Source organism: Spea bombifrons, chromosome 7, assembly GCF_027358695.1.
Source record: "Spea bombifrons isolate aSpeBom1 chromosome 7, aSpeBom1.2.pri, whole genome shotgun sequence".
NCBI classification, from domain to species: domain Eukaryota; kingdom Metazoa; phylum Chordata; class Amphibia; order Anura; family Pelobatidae; genus Spea; species Spea bombifrons.
The window spans coordinates 36865925-36890649 of NC_071093.1; the positions used below are offsets into that span (position 1 = coordinate 36865925).

General features: G+C 40.7%; 1 protein-coding gene across 1 annotated transcript in view; it reads right to left on the reverse strand.

The window, feature by feature from the left end:
• SMG1 (SMG1 nonsense mediated mRNA decay associated PI3K related kinase) overlaps nt 1-24725 on the reverse strand; it is a 39653-nt gene that overhangs the window by 14331 nt on the left and 597 nt on the right. The window contains exons 2-40 of the mRNA XM_053470643.1: nt 20017-20180; nt 18947-19099; nt 18334-18470; nt 17785-17843; nt 16926-17139; nt 16440-16565; nt 15998-16070; nt 15438-15535; nt 14879-15052; nt 14376-14600; nt 14028-14129; nt 13408-13677; nt 13072-13202; nt 12318-12479; nt 11808-11926; nt 11344-11431; nt 11031-11132; nt 10341-10481; nt 9707-9906; nt 9237-9433; nt 8957-9118; nt 8377-8531; nt 7816-7955; nt 7536-7734; nt 7149-7258; nt 6697-6844; nt 5986-6145; nt 5546-5666; nt 5198-5446; nt 4781-5065; nt 4274-4418; nt 3923-4061; nt 3347-3577; nt 2549-2726; nt 2240-2401; nt 1820-2040; nt 1345-1499; nt 608-830; nt 54-300 (exon numbers count right to left, since the gene is read on the reverse strand). Coding sequence (XP_053326618.1) covers nt 54-300; nt 608-830; nt 1345-1499; nt 1820-2040; nt 2240-2401; nt 2549-2726; nt 3347-3577; nt 3923-4061; nt 4274-4418; nt 4781-5065; nt 5198-5446; nt 5546-5666; nt 5986-6145; nt 6697-6844; nt 7149-7258; nt 7536-7734; nt 7816-7955; nt 8377-8531; nt 8957-9118; nt 9237-9433; nt 9707-9906; nt 10341-10481; nt 11031-11132; nt 11344-11431; nt 11808-11926; nt 12318-12479; nt 13072-13202; nt 13408-13677; nt 14028-14129; nt 14376-14600; nt 14879-15052; nt 15438-15535; nt 15998-16070; nt 16440-16565; nt 16926-17139; nt 17785-17843; nt 18334-18470; nt 18947-19099; nt 20017-20180 — 6365 coding nt within the window. The remainder of the gene's footprint in view (nt 1-53; nt 301-607; nt 831-1344; nt 1500-1819; nt 2041-2239; nt 2402-2548; nt 2727-3346; nt 3578-3922; nt 4062-4273; nt 4419-4780; nt 5066-5197; nt 5447-5545; nt 5667-5985; nt 6146-6696; nt 6845-7148; nt 7259-7535; nt 7735-7815; nt 7956-8376; nt 8532-8956; nt 9119-9236; nt 9434-9706; nt 9907-10340; nt 10482-11030; nt 11133-11343; nt 11432-11807; nt 11927-12317; nt 12480-13071; nt 13203-13407; nt 13678-14027; nt 14130-14375; nt 14601-14878; nt 15053-15437; nt 15536-15997; nt 16071-16439; nt 16566-16925; nt 17140-17784; nt 17844-18333; nt 18471-18946; nt 19100-20016; nt 20181-24725) is intronic.

Here is a 24725-nt window from a genome sequence, read left to right on the forward strand (position 1 = left end):
ACGAAACAAGACAGAATTAGACACTTTTTATGGATTTACAGGTGACTTTTTACCTTTGAACAGATAGGGGTAGCTTTTGCCGTCAGAGCCCATGAAGATGAACTTTTTGGGTTTTGTTTTGGTAGGCAGTATAGTTATAGTACTCCCCACGCTGTGAATTGTCACGGTGTCTCTGTCAGATACCTCCCCCGGAAGAGCAATTTCCGTGTTGGTCATGGTGGCAAGGCACGGACTGATTTCTTCCAGGCGTAGCAAGTAACTGGCTCGCTTCTGCGCTCGCTGTTGTAGGCTTAACATAACCTGAATAAAAAAACACAAACATGAATCGAGATAGACGTTTAAAAGGTAGTATTTTATAAACTAAAGAGGCTTTCCACTGTATAATCCATAGTACTGCTGAATACTCTAACCCTTCCTGGAAGCAAAAGTTTGCCCTATTCATAATTTCTGCCAGGAGTAATGCCACTTACAAAAATATCAAAATGACAAAGCGTTTATCATAATAATCAGAAAAGCGTTGCATTTAAAGCTCATGTCCGTATTAACTAAAAGTTCAGTGTTTAGACACCAAAATCTACACCGTTTATACAGTAACGCCTTAACATACCTGTTTGAATGGCATCCAGCTATTCCCAGGATTGGCAGGGTTTGATGGATTTCTGAGTTTTTCCAAGGCATTTTCAATGGCCTCTCCATAGTTGTCTTGAAACCACTTTTCGTGCGGAGTTTCTGCAGGAGCGGAAGTGATGCTACAGACATGCTCCAGGGCAAACACGATGGGCTTCATCAGTGCCGTGTGCTTCTCACGCATAATTGCCGTCTTTTCCTCTCTGGTTAGGGAACATAGTATTAGACTTATAGTCACACACACACACAACACAAGTAACCAACAACTCAAAAAAGCAAATCGTTTGGTGTGAATTGCCTGAATCGTTTTCATGTCTAAGGTATTCCGATTTGTTTTTTCCCTTTAAAAATATATGGATCTAGAATTTGTGTAGATTTTTTTTCCCCAGGACAAAATGTCTAATCAAGTATTGCAAAGCATAATCTGAGACATCCTCCTTTGCAAATATGTGCCCCAAAACGGGAGGATTGCTCTCAGCACCAGGGAAATTTATCCCAAAATGTAAAACATTCATGTTTATGCAATGGCTGCAAATCACAAGTGTATAATCATCTTAAAAGATGCATATCGGCAAACCCTCGATGCTATATCCCTAAATTTTCCTGAATGTCACAACATTTACATATGTAAAATGAATAGATTTGTGGCAGTTTTGGAGGTTTAGGTACAGGATCTGAAAATGTCTGTTTTTTTATATCAAACTTTTAAGCACATACTTGCGAAGGGTGTTGTTGCTCTGCACTCTCTTGACTTCGTCTTCCAGTTGCTGTATACGCCGGAGAACATACATGTGCTGTTGTAATAAGACCCCAAGCCACAGCTCATCCCAAAGTACAGTGACCCGTCTCAGCTCAGCCACCAGCATCTGAACCTGTATAACACACAATGTGTCAATAAAACGGTCACACGGTTCCTACAGTAACAAAACTTTAAATCAAAGGTTTTTTCATGAAAAAAAAAAAAAACTGATTGGCTCCTTGGAATCTAGTTATTCTTCCCCTTACATTAGAACTTTAATGTATCCATATGCTGTATTTTCAACAAACAGGACATGGGTATCAAACCTAGTTCCCCATACTTAATAAAAAGCACGCTAGAAGATTTTTCCTTTGCTGTCGAAAACTTCACTACCATCAGAGGTAGATAATACTCGGTACCATAGTTATGGACCGATGTCTTATCCCAACTGACCTGCAGCACCATTGTGGGGTTGGCAGAAGACAGCTTGTCCACAATTTTGCTGTAACAATCCTGCATCATAGCTTGGTTCTCATTGAGAGCATTTTTTGGTTGTTCATCCCTGTTGCTCTCTTGTGAAGCTGGAAGGCTTCCATCGTCACATTCACCTCCCATCAACTCATCATCCTGAATATTACCAAATAACGTGGGGATTGCCGAGGACAACTTGGTTCCTGTGTTCCAAACAAAAGTGTCAGAAATTACACAGCTGCCATGGACATACAAAGGTGATGCTATATGAAAGGTAGAAGAATGGTACTTTGCCTATCTACATACATCTATTTTCAAAATATCCCCTGATAATGGTCCATGATAATGTCACAGACTGTTACATGGTAGTTCAAGGTGTTTGTTGTTGAGCTGGCCACTCACCTGAGGACTGCGACTCGTTGCTAAGGGAGATGCTCCCAACAATAGCAGGATACAGGATGAGATACGGAGAGTCATGGGCCACACGACACAGTAAGTTACAGATGCTCTGGCGAACGTATACTTCGGGATGATTGAGACGAGAGAACAGCTGAGGGATTATACCTAGGAGACAGAAAATAACCAGCAACTGAAATTATTGTACTGCTATATTTACATAGATATTCAGATTTTGGCAACATTAGGAAAATGCATGCCCTGTATGAGAAATAGAGAATCTGGATTTGCAAGCATAGGGGGGTCTTGGTTTACCTCTCCATGGAGCGGTGGGCGTGGTCTCCAGACCCTGCTCCAGATACTGCCGAAGTTCTCCAGCATGTTTGACGAGGAGCCTTAGCAGCCGTAACGTCGCCATCACAATGACATCATCACTGCTTTGCTTGGAAGAGTTATTCAAGTGTATTCTGGGGTCATCTTCATCAAGACAAACCTGCACGTAATACATTTATGAGCAACCTGAATGACTGCCTCTACAGGATAATGTAAATCTCAACTCGCACCCCTTCATGAGAAAGGATGCAATACGCCCTCAAATCTCATAAGTTTGCACCGAAAGACGTACTACTACGTCCTTTTGCTTTAAGCATTGGCAGGGATTTAGCCTGGGTCCCCCTTCTAGCTAGGGCCAAATTGATGGCCACAAGTTTAGCGATTTAATGTAAGAGCTTTCACATTATGGGGATTTAAATTCCTGAAATTCCGTTCAGGCATCCCCTTGCAGTGACATCATCGCTGCTGTCACATGGGATCCCCTCGCAGTCATGGAGACCCTGAGGTGTCCATACAGAGCAGATTGGGTCTCCAAGCAGGTTTCCCTGCTTCTGATCCAACCTGTTTGTGTGATGAGAGCAGAGCTCCGTCATAATATCACAAGCCATTCTCCCATTTCAAGAGATCCATGGGGTCAACTGTACCACCATGTACCCCTCCCCTAAAAAATACAAATTAAAAAAACCTATTAAAAAAAACTGCCCTTCACAATGTTTTTAAATGCACATTTTCTAATTTTCTAACACAGACACATTCTGACCCATTGCTTATTCTACACACCCGTCCAGCGTTCAGTTTCAGGAAGGTGAAATACGCGCTGCAGGATAATTTGTACAGGCTGAAGATTCTGTCCACAACTTTCCGCCACAGTCTGATGAGTCCATCTGAAGCGGCTTCATCCAGGTCTACCAGCCACGGGCAGCTTGACAACAGCTGTCTCCAGATGACATCTACAGTGTCGTTTTCATCACTATCCTCATTCTCGGCGATTTGAAGGGACATATCTTCATCCTGTCAACAGCAAACACAGCCTTATTATGTGGAGATACGCATCAGAAAACAGCCCGTATACAAGGCAGGCTTATGGATTTGACAGGAGCCAAATTAGTGCAATTCACAATTGGAAAAAGAACGTAGCGGCTTTAACAGGGTAACCACCTTCATACAAATGAAGAGTTCCTTGCATAAGAATTGTTCTAGAAACTCCACCGGACATCAACATATTATACAAGCATATCTGGCTCACAAAGTGGTTCCTATTAATTAGTTAAAATACATTTTCATAACAAAAAGAAAATTCTCGGAATGCTTTGATACTCCCATTTATTTATTTTAACTATTCAACGCTTAACACACCTGGATTCCAGCAGGCCGGCACATCGCTTGCCCAAGAATACTGTATATTTTTTCCTTGTCTTCTTCGGAAACATTGTCTGGTAGCAGGCTCTGTACTTCAGCTTTCTCCCTCAGTAATAATTTCACACCTTCCCCTTGACTAAACAATAGAAAGGGTGTTTTAATACAATACATTATATATTTTATATTTTATACAAAGCCCAATTTTCTTGTGTGTGCCTTTGGTGCCTGCCATGACAAAGAAAACCTTTCAAGCCTTGCACCAGGATCACGATTTATTCATGATGTTCAGAGTATCGACCACAAGGACCATTTTTTTTGAGAATTTAGGCCTGGTGTTGGAATACTTACCTAGCATTATCCACCACTTTCCTTCCCCATCTGTAAGCCCAACTAGCCAGAGACGCCCAGGACTTGGCTACATCGGGGGCTTGTACAGAAGATAAGTGATACAGTTGGCCCAGTACAAAGTCAGGCTCTCCCACACCGATGCTCACTAAATACAAAGAAAATACAGTGGAAATGTTTAACACATCACAAGATGTTTAAACTGATGGTAAACACACATTAAACTATAAAGACAAGGCTTTTGAGTTGAACACACACCCATGCCAAGTTACTAATTTAAAGTGCACTCAGAACACTCAGCAGCGGTCCCTACAACTGAAATATTTAAGCTTATTTAAAAAGGTTAGAAATCCTGCACAATAACAGTATTTGTGGAATTATATGACCGTTAAAGTGATGATTGGTGGATGAACGGTCAAACCTTTTCTATGGTCAGAATGAAGTGTGATGGCAAAACACCTACACCACAGTGTGCATTCAAACCAAGAGGTCAGAAAGCGATGGATTCACCTGTAGATTCACTTTCGATCCGCGGATACTCCTCTTCCGTGGCATTTACAGGAGGTAGGTCGATCAACACGTGCACGTTTTTAGCTAACGTAGAAAGTCCGGTGATATTGGATTGCTGTCGTGCTCGGTAGACTTGCTTCATCTGCCCGGAAATCTCTTTCCAGTCAGCTTGGATCCATTTGGAAAGCGTAAGGATGGACTTTGCCACGGCGTACTCCGCTTTTGCCGATTTACAAAAGGAAATGGCGCAAGAACTCAACATTTCCATGGCGTGGGTAGACTGGCCTGGTCGGAAGGAATAAAAAAAATATGCAAATAAGACAAAGTTCAACCAGAAACTGAGAACACAACTGATTTAAACTCAAAATATCATTAATATACACTTATTAGTTATATATTATATTGGTATACACTGACCTGCTGCATAGAGCAGTTTAGCCTTTTCAATATCAAGTTCGGGCCCCCATTTCTCATCCATTTGTCCATGGAGAGAAAGCTTTTTGAAGTGATTGACTAAATCCTGCGCGCCGGTAACTTGCGTAAGGTGGATGTCGCTGCACTGGGCTAGTAATCTGGCAGCAAGGGTTACATTTCCACACTTGCGGGCACACTTGGCCGCTGTTAACCCCAACTCCATTAGGTGACTTTTTACTGACAAGGTTTGATCTGGAGAGAAAAAAAAATCAAATAAAAATAAAGTCAATGCTTAGAAGCTCTATTAAATTAAAAAAAAAAAAAAGCACCAGACGAGTCACACAAAACTACCTTTGAGTTTATCGGTCAGATGGTTCTGGAACGCGGTGTATCTCAGGGCATGAATCCACGGTCTCACATCCTGCTGTTTGCAGGAACGCAAAGCTTCACTGTAAAGGGGGATCAGACAATCCTGTGAAAGAAGGGGTAGACGGTTAAAGCAAATAAACTAAGAGTTGAGGTTTAGAGATTTATACATCTGAACTAAAATTATTCTCAACATATCCAACATTTAGAGAAAGTTTTAGGTTTACTTCTAAATAGATATGACATATAGTCCCATACTGTACTCTAGCTGTGGGTGGAATCTGGCCCTCAGAGGTCTCTGACACTCAGCTTGTTTGAATATTATATATATATATATATATATATATATATATATATATATATATATATACATACATACATACATACATACATACACACACATCCCTCACTACATAACCACATACCTCTGATGACAGCTTACTGGACACCGTGCTCTCTAACGCAGACGAGCAGTATAACTGCAGCGCTCCCAGTAATGGCAAACATTGGGATATGGTCACTGTAGAAAGCCTGATGGGTCCCATCGCTATCCGTGCTGTCTGCTTCAGGTACTTTGCAAGATGTCTGCAACAAAAGGCTTGCATCAAGTATGCGTCATTTCGTGCTTTCTAGCATCCCTTTATACACTATGCCTCTTTCAAGCGTTCCCGACAAACATTAACCCAGTTGTCTGGTAAACTAAAGCATTGCCAGATTGGTGCTGCACAGTTGGGGAGCCGTTTAAATCGTCAATCACAATATCAGCTGCCGCAAGGTCACTGAAGACATTGGACCAGTAGCTTTAAGTTATGACTTGTCCAGGATTGGGGTTAAGGTACGTGCAGACAATGGAGGAAAGATAGGCTTTTAACTCATGCAAGAACTAAAGGGCTTGCAGGATAAATAGGGCTGTTTTTTTTTTTTTTATAACCCCTATGTATATAAAACATAATTTAGCACAAAATCAATGTGAAGCAGATGGCGGCAGCAATGCCAAAGGCAAAAGTGCCTCCTATTTTTTGCTGCTGGTCTGCCTGGGTCTTTGGCCTTAAAGGCCGGTTTTGCCGAGGCGTAGTATTGCGTCCTCCCATCCTTATGGGGTTCATGCTCAAAATAGAGTGGAATCTTTCACATACTCCACTGTGAGGTGCCATTTTTGTTCTTGATCCTCTTCACCGACGGCAAAATTCAAATACACTGAACTTCTCAGCAGCTGAACCTCGATACATTTCTGGAGTTCCCTGGGATCAGGGCTAAGGAAACTGGGGAGAAGCTTCTTCATATCTGTAAAATAAAAAAAAAAGGCCAACAATTAATAAGGACCGCATAACTGTTAGTTCAAATCTGTGTCTGTACAGCTATTGGAAGCTTACGATTCCCATCGTTTACAGGCAGCATAGTAAGGACAGGTGTCTATAGATCTACAACATCAGTAAGTTCAATTTGGCTACAACTAGTCCAAATTCTGTCCAAAGACCTGCTGAAAAGTGCCAATGCATGCTGAATTTTTAACCCCTCGTGACAGCTGTGCTTAAAGTAAGTTAAAGCATTTTGAAATTATTAATATCGTTGTGTTGAAGATATTTACCTATTTTTTCTTTCGATCCTCCAGAAACAAAATTTAAGTTTTCACCTGGTAGTAATTCCAGTTGCTCGGTGCATTCTAGGAACTCTACAGACTCAAAACTGCTTAGAGCTCTAATAAGAGACAAGAATGGAATATGTATAAAGAAAAAAGAAATTTCACAGGAAGCCATTGACGCCACTATTAAAAAAGCCAATTTACAACATTTTGATGTAAACTAGTTCTAGGTGAAAACTGTGGGGCTACGTGCTTTTGGGAAGCTATAATGAAATGACTTGCTGTCACTTAGCATAATACACAATGCTATGCTAGGCTCCTCTGCCCCAAGGTAGGGTTTGGGGGAGATGTGATTAAATGTGCTACAATTTCTATGCTTGAAACAAGACTCACTTTATGTAGTTAAAGTCTGCCTTTAGGTTTATAGAGGTGCCTGATGAACCTTTCAAGTTCTGCATGGTGTTCTGCCACTCCTGAACAGAAGCCCAGTCGGCAATAGAAATGTAGCATTCACAGGCTTTGTTACCCAGGAAGCTGACCACTTCCGGCAGAGCATCACAGGGTTTGGTTAGAACAGTTTTCCGAGAATCACCTATAAATATATATAAAGATCATATCAATAATCAACCTCAGTCGTCTGGACCTTCCCAAGTGCACAGAACTGGATACGCACCATTCAAATGTTTTGGGCTCGCAGAGTTACCGCTGGAATTTGCCAGCTTCAAAACCGATTTATCAAACCCCGGGGTGCTGCAGTCTGCACCGGTCATGGCACACAAGTGTTCCTGATACTCAATCGCTGCCTTCTCAAATCTAAGAAAGAAAGAAAAAAAAATGATAAAGCACAAGCCTATTACAGAAAATAGTTACACAAGAAGTAAAAAACTTTACACATCAAATTTTATAGAAGAAATGTCCGTTAACTGCAGACAATTGCCTGCTTTTTAATACAAAATGCTGGCTGCACTATTTGCAATGTACTAAACCCATTGAAACACAGAAGATGGAAAAACTAAGTGGCTCACACCAAGATTTAGAATTTTAGATTTAGTAGTTATATAAGCGCTACCGCCACAGGGCTTTGTATATTGCTGTATCTTAAGTTACGTCCAAGCTCTTTAATTCAGCCATCATAGCCCCCCTTGTGGGCTCTCTGTTTCTTATGTTAATACAATAAACAGGCTTGCAAAATACCTTTAATATGTAATTTAATGAAAGCTACCAGAAAACCTACCTCCCATCAGCTTGCAAAGCAACAGAACTGATCCATGAGAGGCTTCTTCCAACAACAGCTGATGACCACACAGCAAGTCCCTGAATAGCTTCTGGGCACTGAAGTTCACACAGGGCTTCAACCACCATCATCACAGTCAACTCAAATTCAGTTCCCTAGAAATAAGACAATAGATTTATTGTGTACAATAGCAATAGGAACTGAACTGATCCTTAAGGTGCAATAATAGAGGAATAACCCACAAACATATTAAGGTGGCTGCTGCTATTGTATACACAGAGGGGAGGGAGGCATAACATGAAACAATTTTTCATGCTATACAAATTAATGCATTGTTTTATTCTTACAGAACCATTAGACTAATAATGGTAAATTAACATAATCTAATCACACAAGCCGAGTATGGTTCCATACAACAGTAATGCAAATCAGATCGTGCATTACTGCAGATTGAGGCAGAAAGAGCATGCCTCAAACATGCTTTTAAACTGTATGTGCGCCAGCCCAAGTTGCAGTACGAATGTATTAATACTTCATTTGAAGACTGACACAGTGAAATTCATACGTTGAAGAGCATTACCTGATTTGCGCTGTTCTTCATTTCAGAAAGCAAGTCGAAGCCATGTCGGACTGTTACGGCAGGTTGGCCAGCCAGTAGCCCTACACGCATGATGGCAATTCTTATCCGCGTCAGCCAGTCCTGGCACGTTTGACGGTTGGTGTAGAAAAACGTTCTGATTACCTTTAACACAATAAAAAAACATGTTAAAGATGCACAGAATCCTACACATTCCTGTGCAGTTAATGTATTGCTTGAAAAGAGTCTACCCAAATTTGAGGTTTTATCAAGCGGTACCAACCTTGGGTGGCGAGGTTAATGCATTGGCACATCCTTCATAAGCATTGTACATCAACTTGTCCAAGTTCTCCAGGTACTGCAGGAGAAGGACTAGCCTCATCTGGTTATTCCCATGCCCCTCATCGTTGTCTGCAGTAGTCCACTGAGCAACATCTTGATCTGGATTCAAAGTGTGCGCTGCCAGGCTTCGGATAATGCCTTCAGACAAAAAATGTAAATGATGCAGATATTGGGTCTTTATCAATAAGAAAGCTTAATAACGTAACTAAAAGTGGAAGAAATGCATGTAGGCTAAGGACTCTTGCATCTCAATTCTGCATATGTAAAACATTCTGATTTTAATGTATTTGTCTTATTATCTACCATTACCTAAAAATGTACATCAACACAATGCCACCAAGTATTCCACAACCCAACCGAATAGCTGCGCCTTCATTACGTTCAATCATATGCCGGTTATACCATTAGTACCTTCAATTGTTTGGAACGTGTCTTGGGCTCTTCCAAGGGGTGTCCTCAGCTTGGATAGTACCGTGAACTGAGCCGCTTCCCACGCTGCCCACTGCCACAGCAGAGCTTCTGTCCTTAGCAGGTTGCGAGGGACGGGCGAAGCGTCACGTTTATCCAATCGTTGGCAGCTATAGAACAACCTCTCCAACCAATTATCCTTTCTAGAAATTAGATGGGTAGATGAAATCATGACAGTCGACAACTTAAAGAAACATTTTTGGTATTTCTGAAAACAGTGAGGAAAAAAGGCTAGTAATTTGCCCCAAGAGCATGACTCAAATTTAGTAGGAGAAAAGTTAGAGACATGAAGCTTATATTCTGTTTACTTTTCATAACAAGGTTGCAGCACAGAAAATGTGGCTCAATGTTTCCTTTTCATTTAAAAGCTTCTTCAAGACTTATATGCTAATATTTTTCATAGCATGCTCTGTAATATGCCATCTTACTCTAGGGGAACCAACTCAAGGGGGGAATTCTGGTACAATGTTACGCAAAGGACGCAATCAGTTTTGTATGAAAGGCCTATGACATCCTTTTGTGAGAGCCGGTTAAAACATAAGTTGGTCTTTAAACAAAGAGAGGAATAAACACATACCCAGTTCTATGAGAGCTCCCATACAGAATAAAACTCATGACATCAGAGAAGTCTTGTTGATGGAAAGTGTTGCTGGGAGATTTGCTCATATGGTTTCTTATGGCAGAGGAGATTTCTTGCATTTCTGTGTGGTCGGTGTTGCTATGTTAACATTTAGAAAATAAATGCTATTAATTGTAAGAAGTGTACAGCTATCAGTTTTATCACGTTACATTTGTCAAATTCCAAAATAAAACGAACAGCATAAACACAGGTGGTGTTTGAAAGAGTCACATAATTACATCATCCGATAAATGTAGACTGCGGAGCAGCAGCTCCCACGCGGCCACTCAATATGTTTTACCATACAGTATACTAAAGGAATCGCAATCCAGAGCATAACCACAGGCAGCAGGAACACTAGGCATAAAGCAATGTCATGCAGCATGTGGAACGTATAGCTGTAAAGGGAATTCATTGCTTATTCATACATCACACATACTGCAGGGTTACAATGTGATATGGTTATGCTTTAATGGAAAAGGAAAGGTGCTGAAAGAGAGAAAGTCGCATCCGCTGCTATATAGAATTTATGGAATCAATGGGCTGTCTGCATAGGCAGGGTTGACATGTAGTCTCAAGCCACCTTACCTAAGGGTCTCTGAAACACAAGCCAGAATAACACAGCTACAACAAAAAGAAAAGCTGTACCTCAAGACAATATCGAGGGGGATCGACTTCAGAAGTTTTCCAAAAGCTTGTCTGACTCTTGTGCTGATGGACACAAGCTGAACACGACACACGTCCACGCAGCTGGGTTTGGAAACGTACAGGTTAATATGTTTCTGATGTTGACATAGGTAATCTTTGTGTAATATGAGGCACATTGGTGACAAATTAGATGGGAAAAAAAAACCCTAAAAATATATACAAAAACGAAACATCTCTCGGACCCCCCCCATCTAATTTTCATAAAATGAGTATTTATTGCTTTAAGCTGCACATTCAGATAATTTCAGCTTACCGCTTCAAAAGGTCTTCTGGTAAAGAAGAGGACAACATATAGAGGCTGTTACAAGCCTGGAGGCTGATGGCCACATCTTCAGAAAGCGCTATTAGGAAACAAACAAGTATGGGTTCTACATTATACTGCAATGAGTTACAGATCTCAACAGCAACCCAAGGATAACTTTTGGGACTTTCTTTAGAGAAGACAAATTCACACGTATCCATATAACCCCATTTCTACAAAGCTTTATCAAGAGTTTTCAACAATGTGTGCATCTTTAAGAGAGTTTATTGGCAATAGATTGAGTAACAAGCCTTACACATACTAAAACGACAAATTTACTCAATGATTCAAGTTATTTGGCTGCAGTATTATATTAAGAGTAACGAGAGAAAAATAAAGCTTCACATTTCAAGATTTAAAATGTTTTAATTGCCAAGTAGATTAATTAAAAGCAAAAAAACACAAGTGTGCCTTACTATTTGCCAGGAGTCCCTTGCAGAATGTGTAGAAAGGCGACAAGGCGAATAATGGTGCATACGTGTCGGATTTCTTCATCAAGGTAGCAACTTCCAAAGCCCATGTCATTAGGAGTTTCCTGGAGACAAATATGTTTTTAACAAAAATACCTTAGCTCATCAAATCTATATTATAATAGTGAGCAGTTAAATGTAGTAACAGATGCTTTGAAGGCCAAGCTATTCACAAACTTTGTGATAGATTTATATATAGACGTATGCCCCCACTGCTGGGACCACTAGGATCTTTATGCCCCCAACCAGTATCATCTTAGAATGCAGAGTGTTACTGGGTATATTCTATTATAAAGAACCCCAACCAACCAAATGAAGCTTAAATTAAGAAGTAGCCCTTGCAGTGATATGAGTTGTTCTCCATGATCTTTATGACAACCTCCTCCCCCACCCATGACAAAGTGGTGTAATAAATAAAGGGTTAACTAACAAAACACGATTTGAGAACACTCTTACCTTGCATCTTGGCTGAGGTTATCTTTCTTGAGCAGTATCCCCACAAGGTTTAGGATGACCGAGAAATGTTTCTTTGTAGCAGTGGTAACTGTACTTATCACGGCTCCATCAAATAATGAGGGTGACGAGGAACTGAGGCTGCTGGAAATGAAGTGATCATGTCTGCAGGAAAGAGAAATCAGAATACGATGGCATCATATAAATAATAAAAGATAAAAAATGAGAAACACACTCAGAAAAGTATGCTTTTACTGATGGAAACTGAGGAGTTCTATACTTGGTGCTGCTTAACAATATCAGGTTTCTTGCTCAGGATGTAAGACACAGAATAAATTCACGGCCATCATGTCGCCAGCACTCAACTGCCGTAGTCAAAGGGACAGGTCAAATGGCAGCAATGATCAGTTCACACACACATAATATATTATTATATGCACATGCATATAATACTGATAAGTTGTACCTAGGAGCTTACATTTTACCATGTCTTCAAAAGATGGCTTTATTTAATTTGAAAGGACATGTAAGATAACTGTCAGATATTTAAAGGTAGGCGTGTGTGGGGGGGTAATAGGCATTTTACTATAAGGTGTTTCTTAGAAACGGTTACAAAATGTTTAGCGATCAAACAACGATTCATATAACTATTTAAATACCTCTTCACACAACAGTGCATTTCTGTTCTATGTTGGTCATAACATGGATATAACATAAGTACTATATGTAACATGTACTATACATAGATTTTCCTTACCTAGTACAGTGAGAATATAATGTGTAGAGAACTGCATACTGTACAGCTGGATAGTGGATGGCTATGTCATCATGGACAATCATTAAGTTCTTACTCAGCAATGCAAACACAGTGGGAGAAAGCGCCCACATCTGAAACACAATAATGAGAAAATTCTGTTAATTATAGAAAAAGGTTAAATTAAAAAAAAAAATAATAATCTGAAAACAGCCAAGTTAAGAAGACATACTTTATGCAGATCTGTTGATCTGCATGGACGATAAATAACTATAGATTTATTTGCCTCAATATCTACTTTTTAAATATAGAGAAAGACTGAAAAGAAGAAATACTTACGCCAATCAGTGAATTTTTTGCATTTCCAATGGTTGTCAAGACACTAAGGTCATATATAAAAACAAACTTTGCATTGTCCACGCTGAAGGTATGGTTCTTGAAAGCGTCGTGTTGGATTTCGCAACATGCCTCGGGAAGTTGTAAGCAATTCAAAAGGTTGTTCAAAGCGCATGTCATTTCTCCCAAAATCAGTTTGTATGCGGTTTCCAGGACAGGGATGTTCTTGAGAGACAATACTGCTTGATATACGGTTTGTGCTGCTCCAATAACCTTCAAAACAAATAATATGGATACAGTTACATTTAAGGACAATGAAATGTTGTGGTTGGACAAGAGTGATATAATGCCCAACGATAGTAGAAATCTCTGCCTATCATACTATTAAAAAAAAAAAAAAAAAAAAAAAAAAAAAAACTTCATTTGGGGCATAGTGACAATCTCACCAATTTAACAAAAATGCAGCTTAAACAAAAGTCTTTACAAAGATTTCCTACCTAGCAAATTGTGAAAATGCATTACATAATTTTAGCCAAAGGTTGTAATTTCAAGAATAATGAAATAAAACGGCAAGAAGGTTCTTGGGCATGATAGAAAAAACAAAATGGCTACTGATTCCTTACCTCTTTCTCTTTATGATACCGTAGTGCAAGCAGTTTGGAGTCTGGGACAAAAAGCCTCTCCACAAACGTTGCTGGTAGTTTTGTGTTAATCTGTTCAACGATCTGAGGATGAGAAAGTTGTTAGAGAGACCTGCACCTCGAACATCACAGTTTAACTCCGCAGAGACATTCTGATATCTGTTTATTAGGATCTGGCAAAGTACAGTTATTATATTTGTGGGATTTTTTTCTTTTTTTTTTATTCAACTTTTTTTAACACAACATGGAGCAAATATATTCTGTATCCTCATTCTTGTAAAACATAATTGTACAATTAATTAACCCATGAAAGTACTGCTGGGGGCTTACCAAGGTAAGCAGGTGCAGCACCGAGATGATGTAATCGGTGCAGGACATGTGGCAGTTCTCCAGCTGATCCAAGCCATACGTAATGACCATCTCACAGTGAATCGCCATGCTGGGGTCCATGCTGCCCAGCAGAACACCAACACACTCATTGGCAGCCGTTAGCACAGTTTCTGAAGAGAACACCTGGTTGGCAGCGGTCACACATCTCATTACACGATAAAGGATCTGCAGAAATAGAATTTGCCCACATTTCAACTTTCAAGAACTCGTTGCGACACCTATTGTGCAAAACATCACTTTCTGTCAGTGTTTGAGACTGAACAATTTTCACCGATAGATTAATCTAACACTGCATGCGCTGATCTACAAAGGACAGAGATGCTTTATAAAATTTACTAGTAGGCTACTTAATTTAGACCTATATGGCATTAACTGAGCTTGCATCTAGAGAGATTCCCAACTAGTGTGACAAAGGACAACAATGAAGAACAAAAACAACTTACATCTGTAACGTAAGCTTCGGTGATGGGGGGTCCTCTGATTGGGCTGAAACGCTCCCCAATACTACGTACAACAGTACTAAAAACTCTAAGCAAAGCTGCCAGCTTTGGTAAAGAAACAGATGGAGGAGGAATATCTTCATCAACTGACTCTCCTGAGGCCACATTGCCCAGGTCCTAAGGAGGGAATTGAAAAGATATGTTAGCAAGATATTTTTCAAAGAATTTCAGCCATGTTAGTACCCTGGTATAAAAAAAAATTGATTAATTTATACTGCATGAAAAAAAAATCAGCAGGTGTCAGGGGCATATCATAATTGTTAAATCCATTAAGAGAAAAAAAAACATTTTCTGATGTGTTTCATATGATTCGGAGGCAAAAGAACATCTATATTAGACACCAAGGTCATCACATAAGAGACTGATGGAAAAAAGACAAGTGTCAGAAAGCACAATGACCATTTTTTGTCTGATTTAGAATATAGATATTTTGAAGCAACAATCTTTTTATTTTATGGATGGAAAACACACATTGTATGTACAGACAACACAAATCTATTACCTCTGCATAAGCTTCCATGTCTTCCAAGAACTGTCCCAAGAGAGTAGTGGAGAAAGCTAGATCTGCGACCCAAAAGGGCTCCAAGCTTTGTAGCCACCCTACAAACAAAACAGAAGTTTGAAACTTTTAGAGCCTTTATAAAAAATACAAAATTTGTGGAGACATTTTCAATGTACCAACATCATAGACGCAAGCAATGAAATCAATAAATACATATGTGGATTTTTGTGGTGGCTGTCTGAATTCATACAAACACCCCCCACACACATTAAGAGATCTTCATACTTTAGACTTCAGTTCTGAAGATACAGCAAATTAGTTGCCAGAGAGAAGATACATAAATTATTGTTACAAAGCGATGATTGATGTATCACAAATTAAGGCATGGATAATTAATCAGAAAAGGCACGGACACCGGCCTTCACAATGGCCCAAGTATCCGGAATCAATGAACATTTGAGTAACAAGTTCTAACAAAAATGTTTCTTTTGAAATATGCCACTTTATTATACTAATCTGTTTTCTGGGCCTAGAAAATCTATTACCAATATGAATCTTACCTGACACTTGCTGTGTTAGTGATGGTTTCTGAGTATGATCTATGTGCCAACCAACCAAAATATCAACGGTATCCTACAACAAACAAAAATAGAACTCTGGTGTGCCTACTGGATAAACGTATCACCCCCCCCCTTAATATCATAATGGTAGCAGAGACTTTCTTCATTAACCAACTTTATGCAGTTCTATAGATCCTATCCCTTTAAGAAATGCTAAATAGTAAAACTTCTTGTTACATAGTGCCGGCATAAAATAATCAATTAGCTCATTTAGTCTTCCCTTTTCCAATCACTCTATAAAGTATAATTTATGATAGCATACACACCCCAGGTTTATACGTTTGCCCCTCAACTGAATATAGTAGCCATAAAATGCATGTGTCTAGTGATACGAGAAGAACTCTGCTACAAGCTCCTTATATATGTGGCTCTTAATGCTTACCCTAAAATTAGTGCTGAAAATATGTGGGTAACATCGGGACACAAGCAAGATGCACTTCACACATTGGCACAGCAGTTCAGGAGTATCCACGTTTTCCAATATAGACTGCAGACTGGTCATAACCAACTGAAAACCAAGCAATTTTAAACATTTTTAAAAAGAAAGAAAATACAAGAATTGTTCGTTTAATTACATCCTCAGACGCTGCTCATACTTGGCATACTTCAGACTGGTACAGCTGATCAATTATTAAAAGGGACAGCGAAGGGCTCAATTAATACTTTATCGTGAACTGGTCAAAACGCAATAGATTCAACCATCTCCACATTTAGGGAACAGATCAGATGCTGTTCATATGTATATCAACCATCTCTACACACTGCCTAGGGGCCAGTTCCAGGAAATCACATCATGTGCCGGCTTAGAGAACACAAAAATAAAAAGGACGCTTTAAGAAATGTGCTGTTAGATGCATAACGCCCCCACCTGCATTACTGATGAAAATGCCTTCTTTTCACCCACAGTTTCCAGAGCTTTGTAGGTGGCACATAAGAAGAGAAGTTTGACTTCATCCTTGGACGATGAACTAAATTTGTTAAAAACCCACTTAAAGATCTTCTCCGCTTCATAGCTCAGGGAAGCGCAGAGCAGGCCGAGGCACTGCGCCCCCTCTTGTCTCAATTCCTGAAGCAGCTTGCTACTGCAGAAAGAATGGCAAAGAGATAATCAGAATCAGGCGCATCCATTGGATAAAACAAATATTAGCAAGCAAAAAAATCATATGGACGCAAAACAAATTATAGGAAAACACTCTCCTGAATCCCACCTTTAATATTTATATTAATGTCCATCAACAAAGCAAGTATTTTGAAGCCGATTCTCTGAAAGAAAGCCCAGGAGTCAGCTGACAACCTTACGGTAAATCAGGCACTAAGCCAAGTCCCAAGAAGCCTCTAAGGCGTTTATTCAGTATTCAGGCTGGCTACCAAAACACACGGCCACCTCCTGTAATCACACCACCATCGAGAGCACGTTGAGGTTTATTGGCAGGGCTTATACACACGTCACACGTGGGAAACGTGCATTAGGTAGGGCTACCCAGCCTTTTGATTAATAGCAGCTGCCAGAACTTGGAACGGACCCACAGTAACAACCGGTCTGATCAGTGATGTAAAGTTTTAAAAATACTACAGCTTCTTTAGGATCGGTCTTGTTTTTAAAGAAAAATCCCTTTTAAAAGTTCCCCAGAAAGTGACAACTTTTGATTTCGGATGGGGGCACATCACCTGTTTAATGGCACACAAAAAGTCACAATTACTGCCTGCAAAAAAAAACAAAAACATACCTTTCATTGAGCACATCATTAATAGCCGTCAGGATATTGTCAAGTTGCTTAACCAGCACCTACGAAGAGAGCATTGTTAATAAAGTATGGTCTCTACGCATTTCAGTAACTCATTAGCACAAAAACACATAAATCTGGTATTCAGGTTTCATCATGTTGCTATTTTAACAAGTTAGAATGTTAAGATTAACACAATGTTCACTAAAAATGTTTTCTGGTTTACTAGCAATAACAAAATCTGCTTATTTCATGTAATTATGTGAGGAACAATTGATGCCCATCTAATAATTCTGTCAAATGGTCCTGTAGAGGTTATAAAGTGCTGTCCTAAGATAAAGATTACATTAATGTAGTCATTGCCAAGCATCTCTGCTCTGGCAGCAGGTGAAGAAAGGTTCAGACATCTTAATATTGAACGAATGTGTACAGGCTTCAGTTCTGGGACTTGGGCAGAGTCACAGCTCCACATACTGTAACCGTACCTATTGTTACCCACTGCCCCTATATGACCACAGGGGCAGTGATGATACAGAAAGGTTGGCTTCTTACCATTTTGTTTTCTGGCTGCTGAATAAATTCTTTCAGTTGCTTAACGGTTGCTAGTCTTCGGTCCCTGTCGTCTTCCCGGGTAATCCTCCGAAGAAGATTCGACAGTCGGGACTCATCAGAATAAGACAGCGAACGCTCTGTGAGAAGAGTACAAAAAACCTGTAACATGAAAAGCTTAAAGGGGAACTGTTGCCATCGGTTCGGCATAAATATTAATTTAATGGAACTATAGTTTGTGCTTTTTTGTCAATGTAATTGTTTTGAAGACGTTCATTGGCCTCACATGGCGGCTCTAGCGTTATCTCATCAAATGCCGTCATTACTCCTCTCCCAACCCTCACAACGGTTGCCTGATCCAAACCAACCACAATCAGCGACTAAATACCGGAGAGATCTTAAGACGTTATAAATCACACAGATCCTAAGGGCAGAATGTTAAGATGCCTCCCCCCATTGTATGTGTGCATTATTTTGGCAGTCATTTCTAATAAATCACTTTGAAGGTACAGTCCATTTTTTCTATGATTATCTCTAGTGCCTACACAATGACAGGCGAATAACGTACATGAACACTTATAACAATAAACATACGGCACCCACAAATCCAACTTACCCTGGGATTTCCTCATATCTTTAGATCCTAAAGCACGGTTTCCATGCTGGACAGTGGTGAAATCAGGACTCACATTGTTAACCCTCAGCTCTTGCCCCAACGACTTCCGACCAAAAGCATTTTCTCCAGATCCTCCATTGATGCTGTAATTATCTAGATCAAAAGGAAACACATAATTTACAGAGATGAGCAGAAGTGCACAAGCCTACAGGTAAGTGTACTCTGAAACAGTAATCACTGAAAAAAATATTATTTGTCAAGGTTCATTGCCTATTTTGCTACCTGCTGTTAAGACATCAAAATCTACCTGATCCAAGTCTTATGATCAGGACATCCTATTATCGAGGCTATTTCACTTATCCATCACCGCCAAGCAAAATATTTCTGTACACCACGGGCATCAGAAAAAGCGTTTACATTATGACAACTTGTCTAATATATTTATCCTCTGACGTACACTTCCTTCCTGTAGTAAAACCCGACATATACATTTTGACAACCCTTGGTGGCCTTTCTTTGGACTCTCAGAAGATGCGCATGCTTCTGGAGATCAAGTCACCTGTACTATAGGTGAGGGCGATCCAACAAGCACAGAAAGAACCTGCCCACCTCCAATCTGCTCGGTACAAACCAGGCAACACGTTATGAGCCCTACACAAGTACAACAGGTCGGGGAAGATTTATTCAATAAATTCAACTTCAAACTTAGGTGTGCCAGGTCAATGTTTCTGGTTCCAGCTTCAACAATTAAATAAAAGAATCCCAAGTGCCCAAGGACACATTTGTTTGCATAAAAATGGAATAAAGAGCACATCTCTAAGATGGGTTGATTGAGCAGGGAACATAGTACAGAAGGTTGAAAAACGACCCAAGTCCATGAAGTTAAACCCTCCATCCAAACTTCAACACTTTGCATCTTCCATGCATTTGCAAGGTGTGTGGGGCACAAAGCGGTGCATTACAGTGCACATGGTGCTGTATCAAACTAGGCCACCGGAGGATTTTTGTATGCGCTTGGACTATAGATCCCTATATGCACAAAAACTACAAGAAAGAAGCGGCCTGCATACCTTCCTCTTCATTCTGCACGTCAGTATGGACCCGGATATCATCATGCTTTTGTCGAGCAACGCTGGCTGTACCTGAAGTATGTGATCCATAAGAGGCAGTACTGCCCCGGTCTCTGGAAGCAGAATATTTTAAATTGTCGTGGTCGGCTGAAGAACTTTCCGATCTGCAAGGAGTAAAATATAACAGTCAGTTATCAACAATCACACTCCAGTTCTGGGCAAATATAAAGAAACACATCCACGACTGACAGACACACCTGGGCTAGTAGGCAATTTTTTTTACATGAGTAACTCAAAGCTCAAACTCCTTTGTGTTATGAGGCATTTCATACAGAAGGCGCAGCTTGACAGGTAGTGGCTTCCAGGAAAGTGAACCAGCAGCCTTAGAGCGCTAAACCCAGACATAATCTGTAGATGGCACTCAACGGGACAGATGGGGCGACCGGTGAACCGCTGCTGTACAGGCCGGTATCTACGATCAGCGATGAGGACAGGGCCAAGCAGCTCCATAGAGCGACTCACAGAAACACTTTAAAGGGTACGTTGAGGCTTCATTTTATTTACAACTTTGTAAACACTACAGTCCCAGAGCTGGAGCGGAGGATCGTTGTGTTAATCAGATACGGGTGAAGGTGGATCTATTAGACGTGGCAGAATAATTAAACCGCTGTCACATGTGAAGGCTTGGGGGGGATTTATTAAAGGTTCATAGAAACAACCGAGTTTCACTTCACAATAACGTGTGATATCGGAGAATCGTTCTAGTGAAACCAATGGTGGGGGGGGGTTCACTCACAAGGCAATACTATATTTCCTGACATATGAAGCAAGTTTAATATCAAAGAAGAGATTGAAAGATGACGCGGTGTGAGCTTTTTAAAGGATTTAAGTACAGAAACCAAAGCTAGCAATCTAAAAAACACACACCTGTGAAATAAAGCATAGGGGACCAGGGTGTGCAATATACACAGGGACCAGGGTGTGCAATATATACTGGGATCGGGGCGTGCACACTTCAGGTATTTTCCTTTAAAAGTTGGTAAATACTCAGCTGGTACACAGCAGGGATCTGCAGATTTATTGTTGGTGTATAAGTCAATATTCTGTATTTACAAAGCCAGGGAACAAATCTTTTCCAATGAAAATATTACTAACTCCTGTAGGAGTGGAGACGTGCACACAGCCTACTGAATGGGCAGAGGGACCCTTAGTTTAGGGGCCCGGTGACACGCACGGCTATTATATGTAATATTAGTAATCATAAGAATGCATCGCAGTTACAATATCCCAGCTAGACATTTTCTTATGTTTATAAGTTGTTTCCTTGGCCGGGCACCAAACATTCTGAGCTCAAAGAAGAGAGACAGCGGGATTTGGGTCACAGAAAGGAAATATTCCTCTGACATTGGAAGGAGAAAGAAAGAAAATGACCAACTTGCTTCATCCAAACAGCTACTAAAGGGGTAGATCAGTATTATTACCTTCCTATCATAGAGAAACAGCCATGCATCATACCAGGGCCTAATAAGCACTTTCTACTGAAACCTCTTTCCGTTACTGGCAAACATACTGTTATATTCTAAAAGTAATATCGTTACACTAAATATGTAAATCAAACACATGCAGTCTTTACCCCCACCGGGAAACTATAAGTGTAAAAAGCTCATTTTACTGAAACCTGTTGGCACGTGTACCGTCATACTACGGGGGGAAAAAGGAAAATCCACTCATGTTTATTGTTTATAAAAGCCGTCGCGTTTGGCCAATTTATTAGAAAAGAATTGAACGTACCGCGGTATAGGATAATACTGCAGCCCGCATTCACCCCAACACACACAATACATTTAAAGCCCACGTCGTTTATTCTGCACTCACTATCTACGTTTTCAGTTTCAATTTCCAAACTGACGCGTAAACACGATAATACAGACAAGTCACCTACAATATACCCACAGATTCTCTTCTTGCAGAACAGGTAGCTGCCATTTCTATACAGACAGCCCTTCCCCGCGGAGGCGCTTTTATTGGTGGCCGGATGGGAGGGTTTCTGGACAGGTCTCTCCCCACAGCCAGCGCATGCCGGGAAGTCGCCGGCCCTGCTTGTCTATCGGTATAATAAGGAGCCGAGAAACCCGCCACTTGGTCTCAATAATGAAGGGTTAGAAAATGTAAATGCGACAGTACTGAGGGGCGTTTAAAATACAACAGCTAACAGCCCCCATCCTGTGTAACACGGAGACGACGTTTCACGACACGCAAAGCTTTGAACACAAATACCCAAAAACATGAGCTCTTCACCCAACCCATCGGTCTGTCGGTCTCTCAGTCCTAGTTTTTTCTTACTACCGAACAGTAATATGGGACATCTTTTGCCCCCCCTTCAAACAATGATCTGGCCGAAGCCATCAGATCTCTGCAGCGATCTCCCTGTCCCACGCCGGCATATTCACCATTATCACGACACAGCCGGATCAAAAACTATCCCGCAATCTACATCTTCGGTGCATGCGGCATCATCACGTGGAATCAAACAGATTACAGGTATCCGCACTGGACATCCCTACACGTCTCTGCGCACATTTAGCATTAAGGGTGCTGTTCCACTTGGACAAAACATTATACTCTCCGGTATCTACAGCAAATAAACAAATAAGGATCACAGCAACATTAAAGAATTAACACAAATAGCTATTTCCCCCTTTTGTGTACAAAATACTTCACAAAAGTGCCCCCCACCCCAGCATCATCCCTTTCTCACCTCGACATGAACACAGAATTCAGGGTTTACCAAACTGTCCGGCATTTCCCAACAATGGAAACCAAATCACTCGGGAAGTCTCAAGGAGACGCCAGCGCCAGGCTTTCACGGCTCTTTAATATATACCGGTAATATATAGTCAAAGATTCTTACGGCTTTACCTCCTCTCTGCCACTAAGAGTTACATGACCCCAAACCTTTACCTAGGCTTAAATCAATGAGATTCCCCCTATAGCGACCTACAGCTATACCTCATCTGCCTAAAGACCACCACAGTTTTCTTCTAGCTCTCATCACATGATTCCCAGCGCTCATACCCCTCTCACTTGTACCGAAAGTCTTAAAAAAGGCAACCCGGGACCAGGAATGGTGGAAAGTGAGCCGTAGCGGAGATGGCTAAAAACCTCTTCTCCTCTCAAATATCTGTCCCCAAGTCTGCGCTCCACGGCGTAAAGGAGTATGCTGCAGATTATTCATTGAATGTGGAAAGGCGACATTGGCAGAAAATCTGATAATAACCCGTCACTCATAGGCCACCAACACTCACTGTCTCCTATTCTATCAAACAAAGATAGGCCTTGGCTAGGCATGGGTTAATATGCAGAGAGAACCAATTGCCATGGAAGAAAACGTTAACTTTATATTCCACGCAGCAAAAAATGAATACCTAGTCGCTGTAGTAGCGGGAGATTTATCTACCCCGTCAGTACTTATACAAATGAAGCTAAACAGGCCTTGATTGTAAACCCAAATCACGCAGCACCGAGTACACACACGGCGCTGGAACCGACAGTTTGAGACCACGCTGGCACCGGACACCAGTCCTCTCGTTGTGATGGACAAGCTGACCCCATAAGGCAAAACATCCCATTACTATGTTGCAATAAATTGTTGGCTACATTGAGGAATATTAAAAAAAGAAACATTATAGCAACACTATAAATCACCAAGGACCAATTCCTCGTACAATGAAATCATATACTGGAGCGCACTCCGGAGATCCCCCCATGTATTTGGGGCACCGGACCCTTTATTTTGCTTTTTTCTTTGGTTTATATTTCGGTGTATAAAATTCTATTTAGATAACGTGGTTGCTCAGTGACTGGATCCACCTATCCTGCAGATCCATCACGTAGAACAAGTTTTTGCACTCTTTGCCATTCAAACTATTGAAGCTGGAACAGCTTTTTAGCCAAATCTCACAGACTTGCGAATGTCACAAAAAGTGACAAGCTGTATTGACGGAGCATTTTTAGTACAGAACATATTCTGTTTATAGAACGCCAACACATATGTATTCAAAAAGCCGAAGAGAAGGTCATTGATGTCCGGGAGCCCCGTATAGCGGCCTGCTACTAGAAAAAAATACATTAACACAGAACATAACGGCAGATCACACCCATTCGGCCCACCCGGACGGACCATTTTCCTAAAGACACTAATCAGTCCACGGTCTCGTCTTGGATTCAGGAGCCATATGCCTATCCCATGTATGTGTAAACGCCAGAACTGTACTAGCCTCTGATAGGAGGCGGTTCCACTTATCCACTTCCTTTCGTTACCTCTAAACATCTGACCTCACCAGTTATAGATTATGACATCTTATTCTAACATTTCTCAGGCTTTAAAAATAACCCCCCCCCCGTGCATCATAAATCCCTTAATGTATAGAAACGATCACATCTCTCTTTATTCTACCCTTCAAGCTATACATAGAGATCCCTTACATGTGTAATACACCACACACATGTACCATCATTGCCTGTACACCACACACACACACACATACCACCCTTGACTGTACACAACACACACACCATCATTGACTACATACACACACACGTATGTATGCAGACACTGCTCATCAGGCTGCTATGCCTGTGAATTAGATCACACTATAACAATCTATAATAAAAACACACGCAGGTTAATTGTATGTACAGAGAAGTCG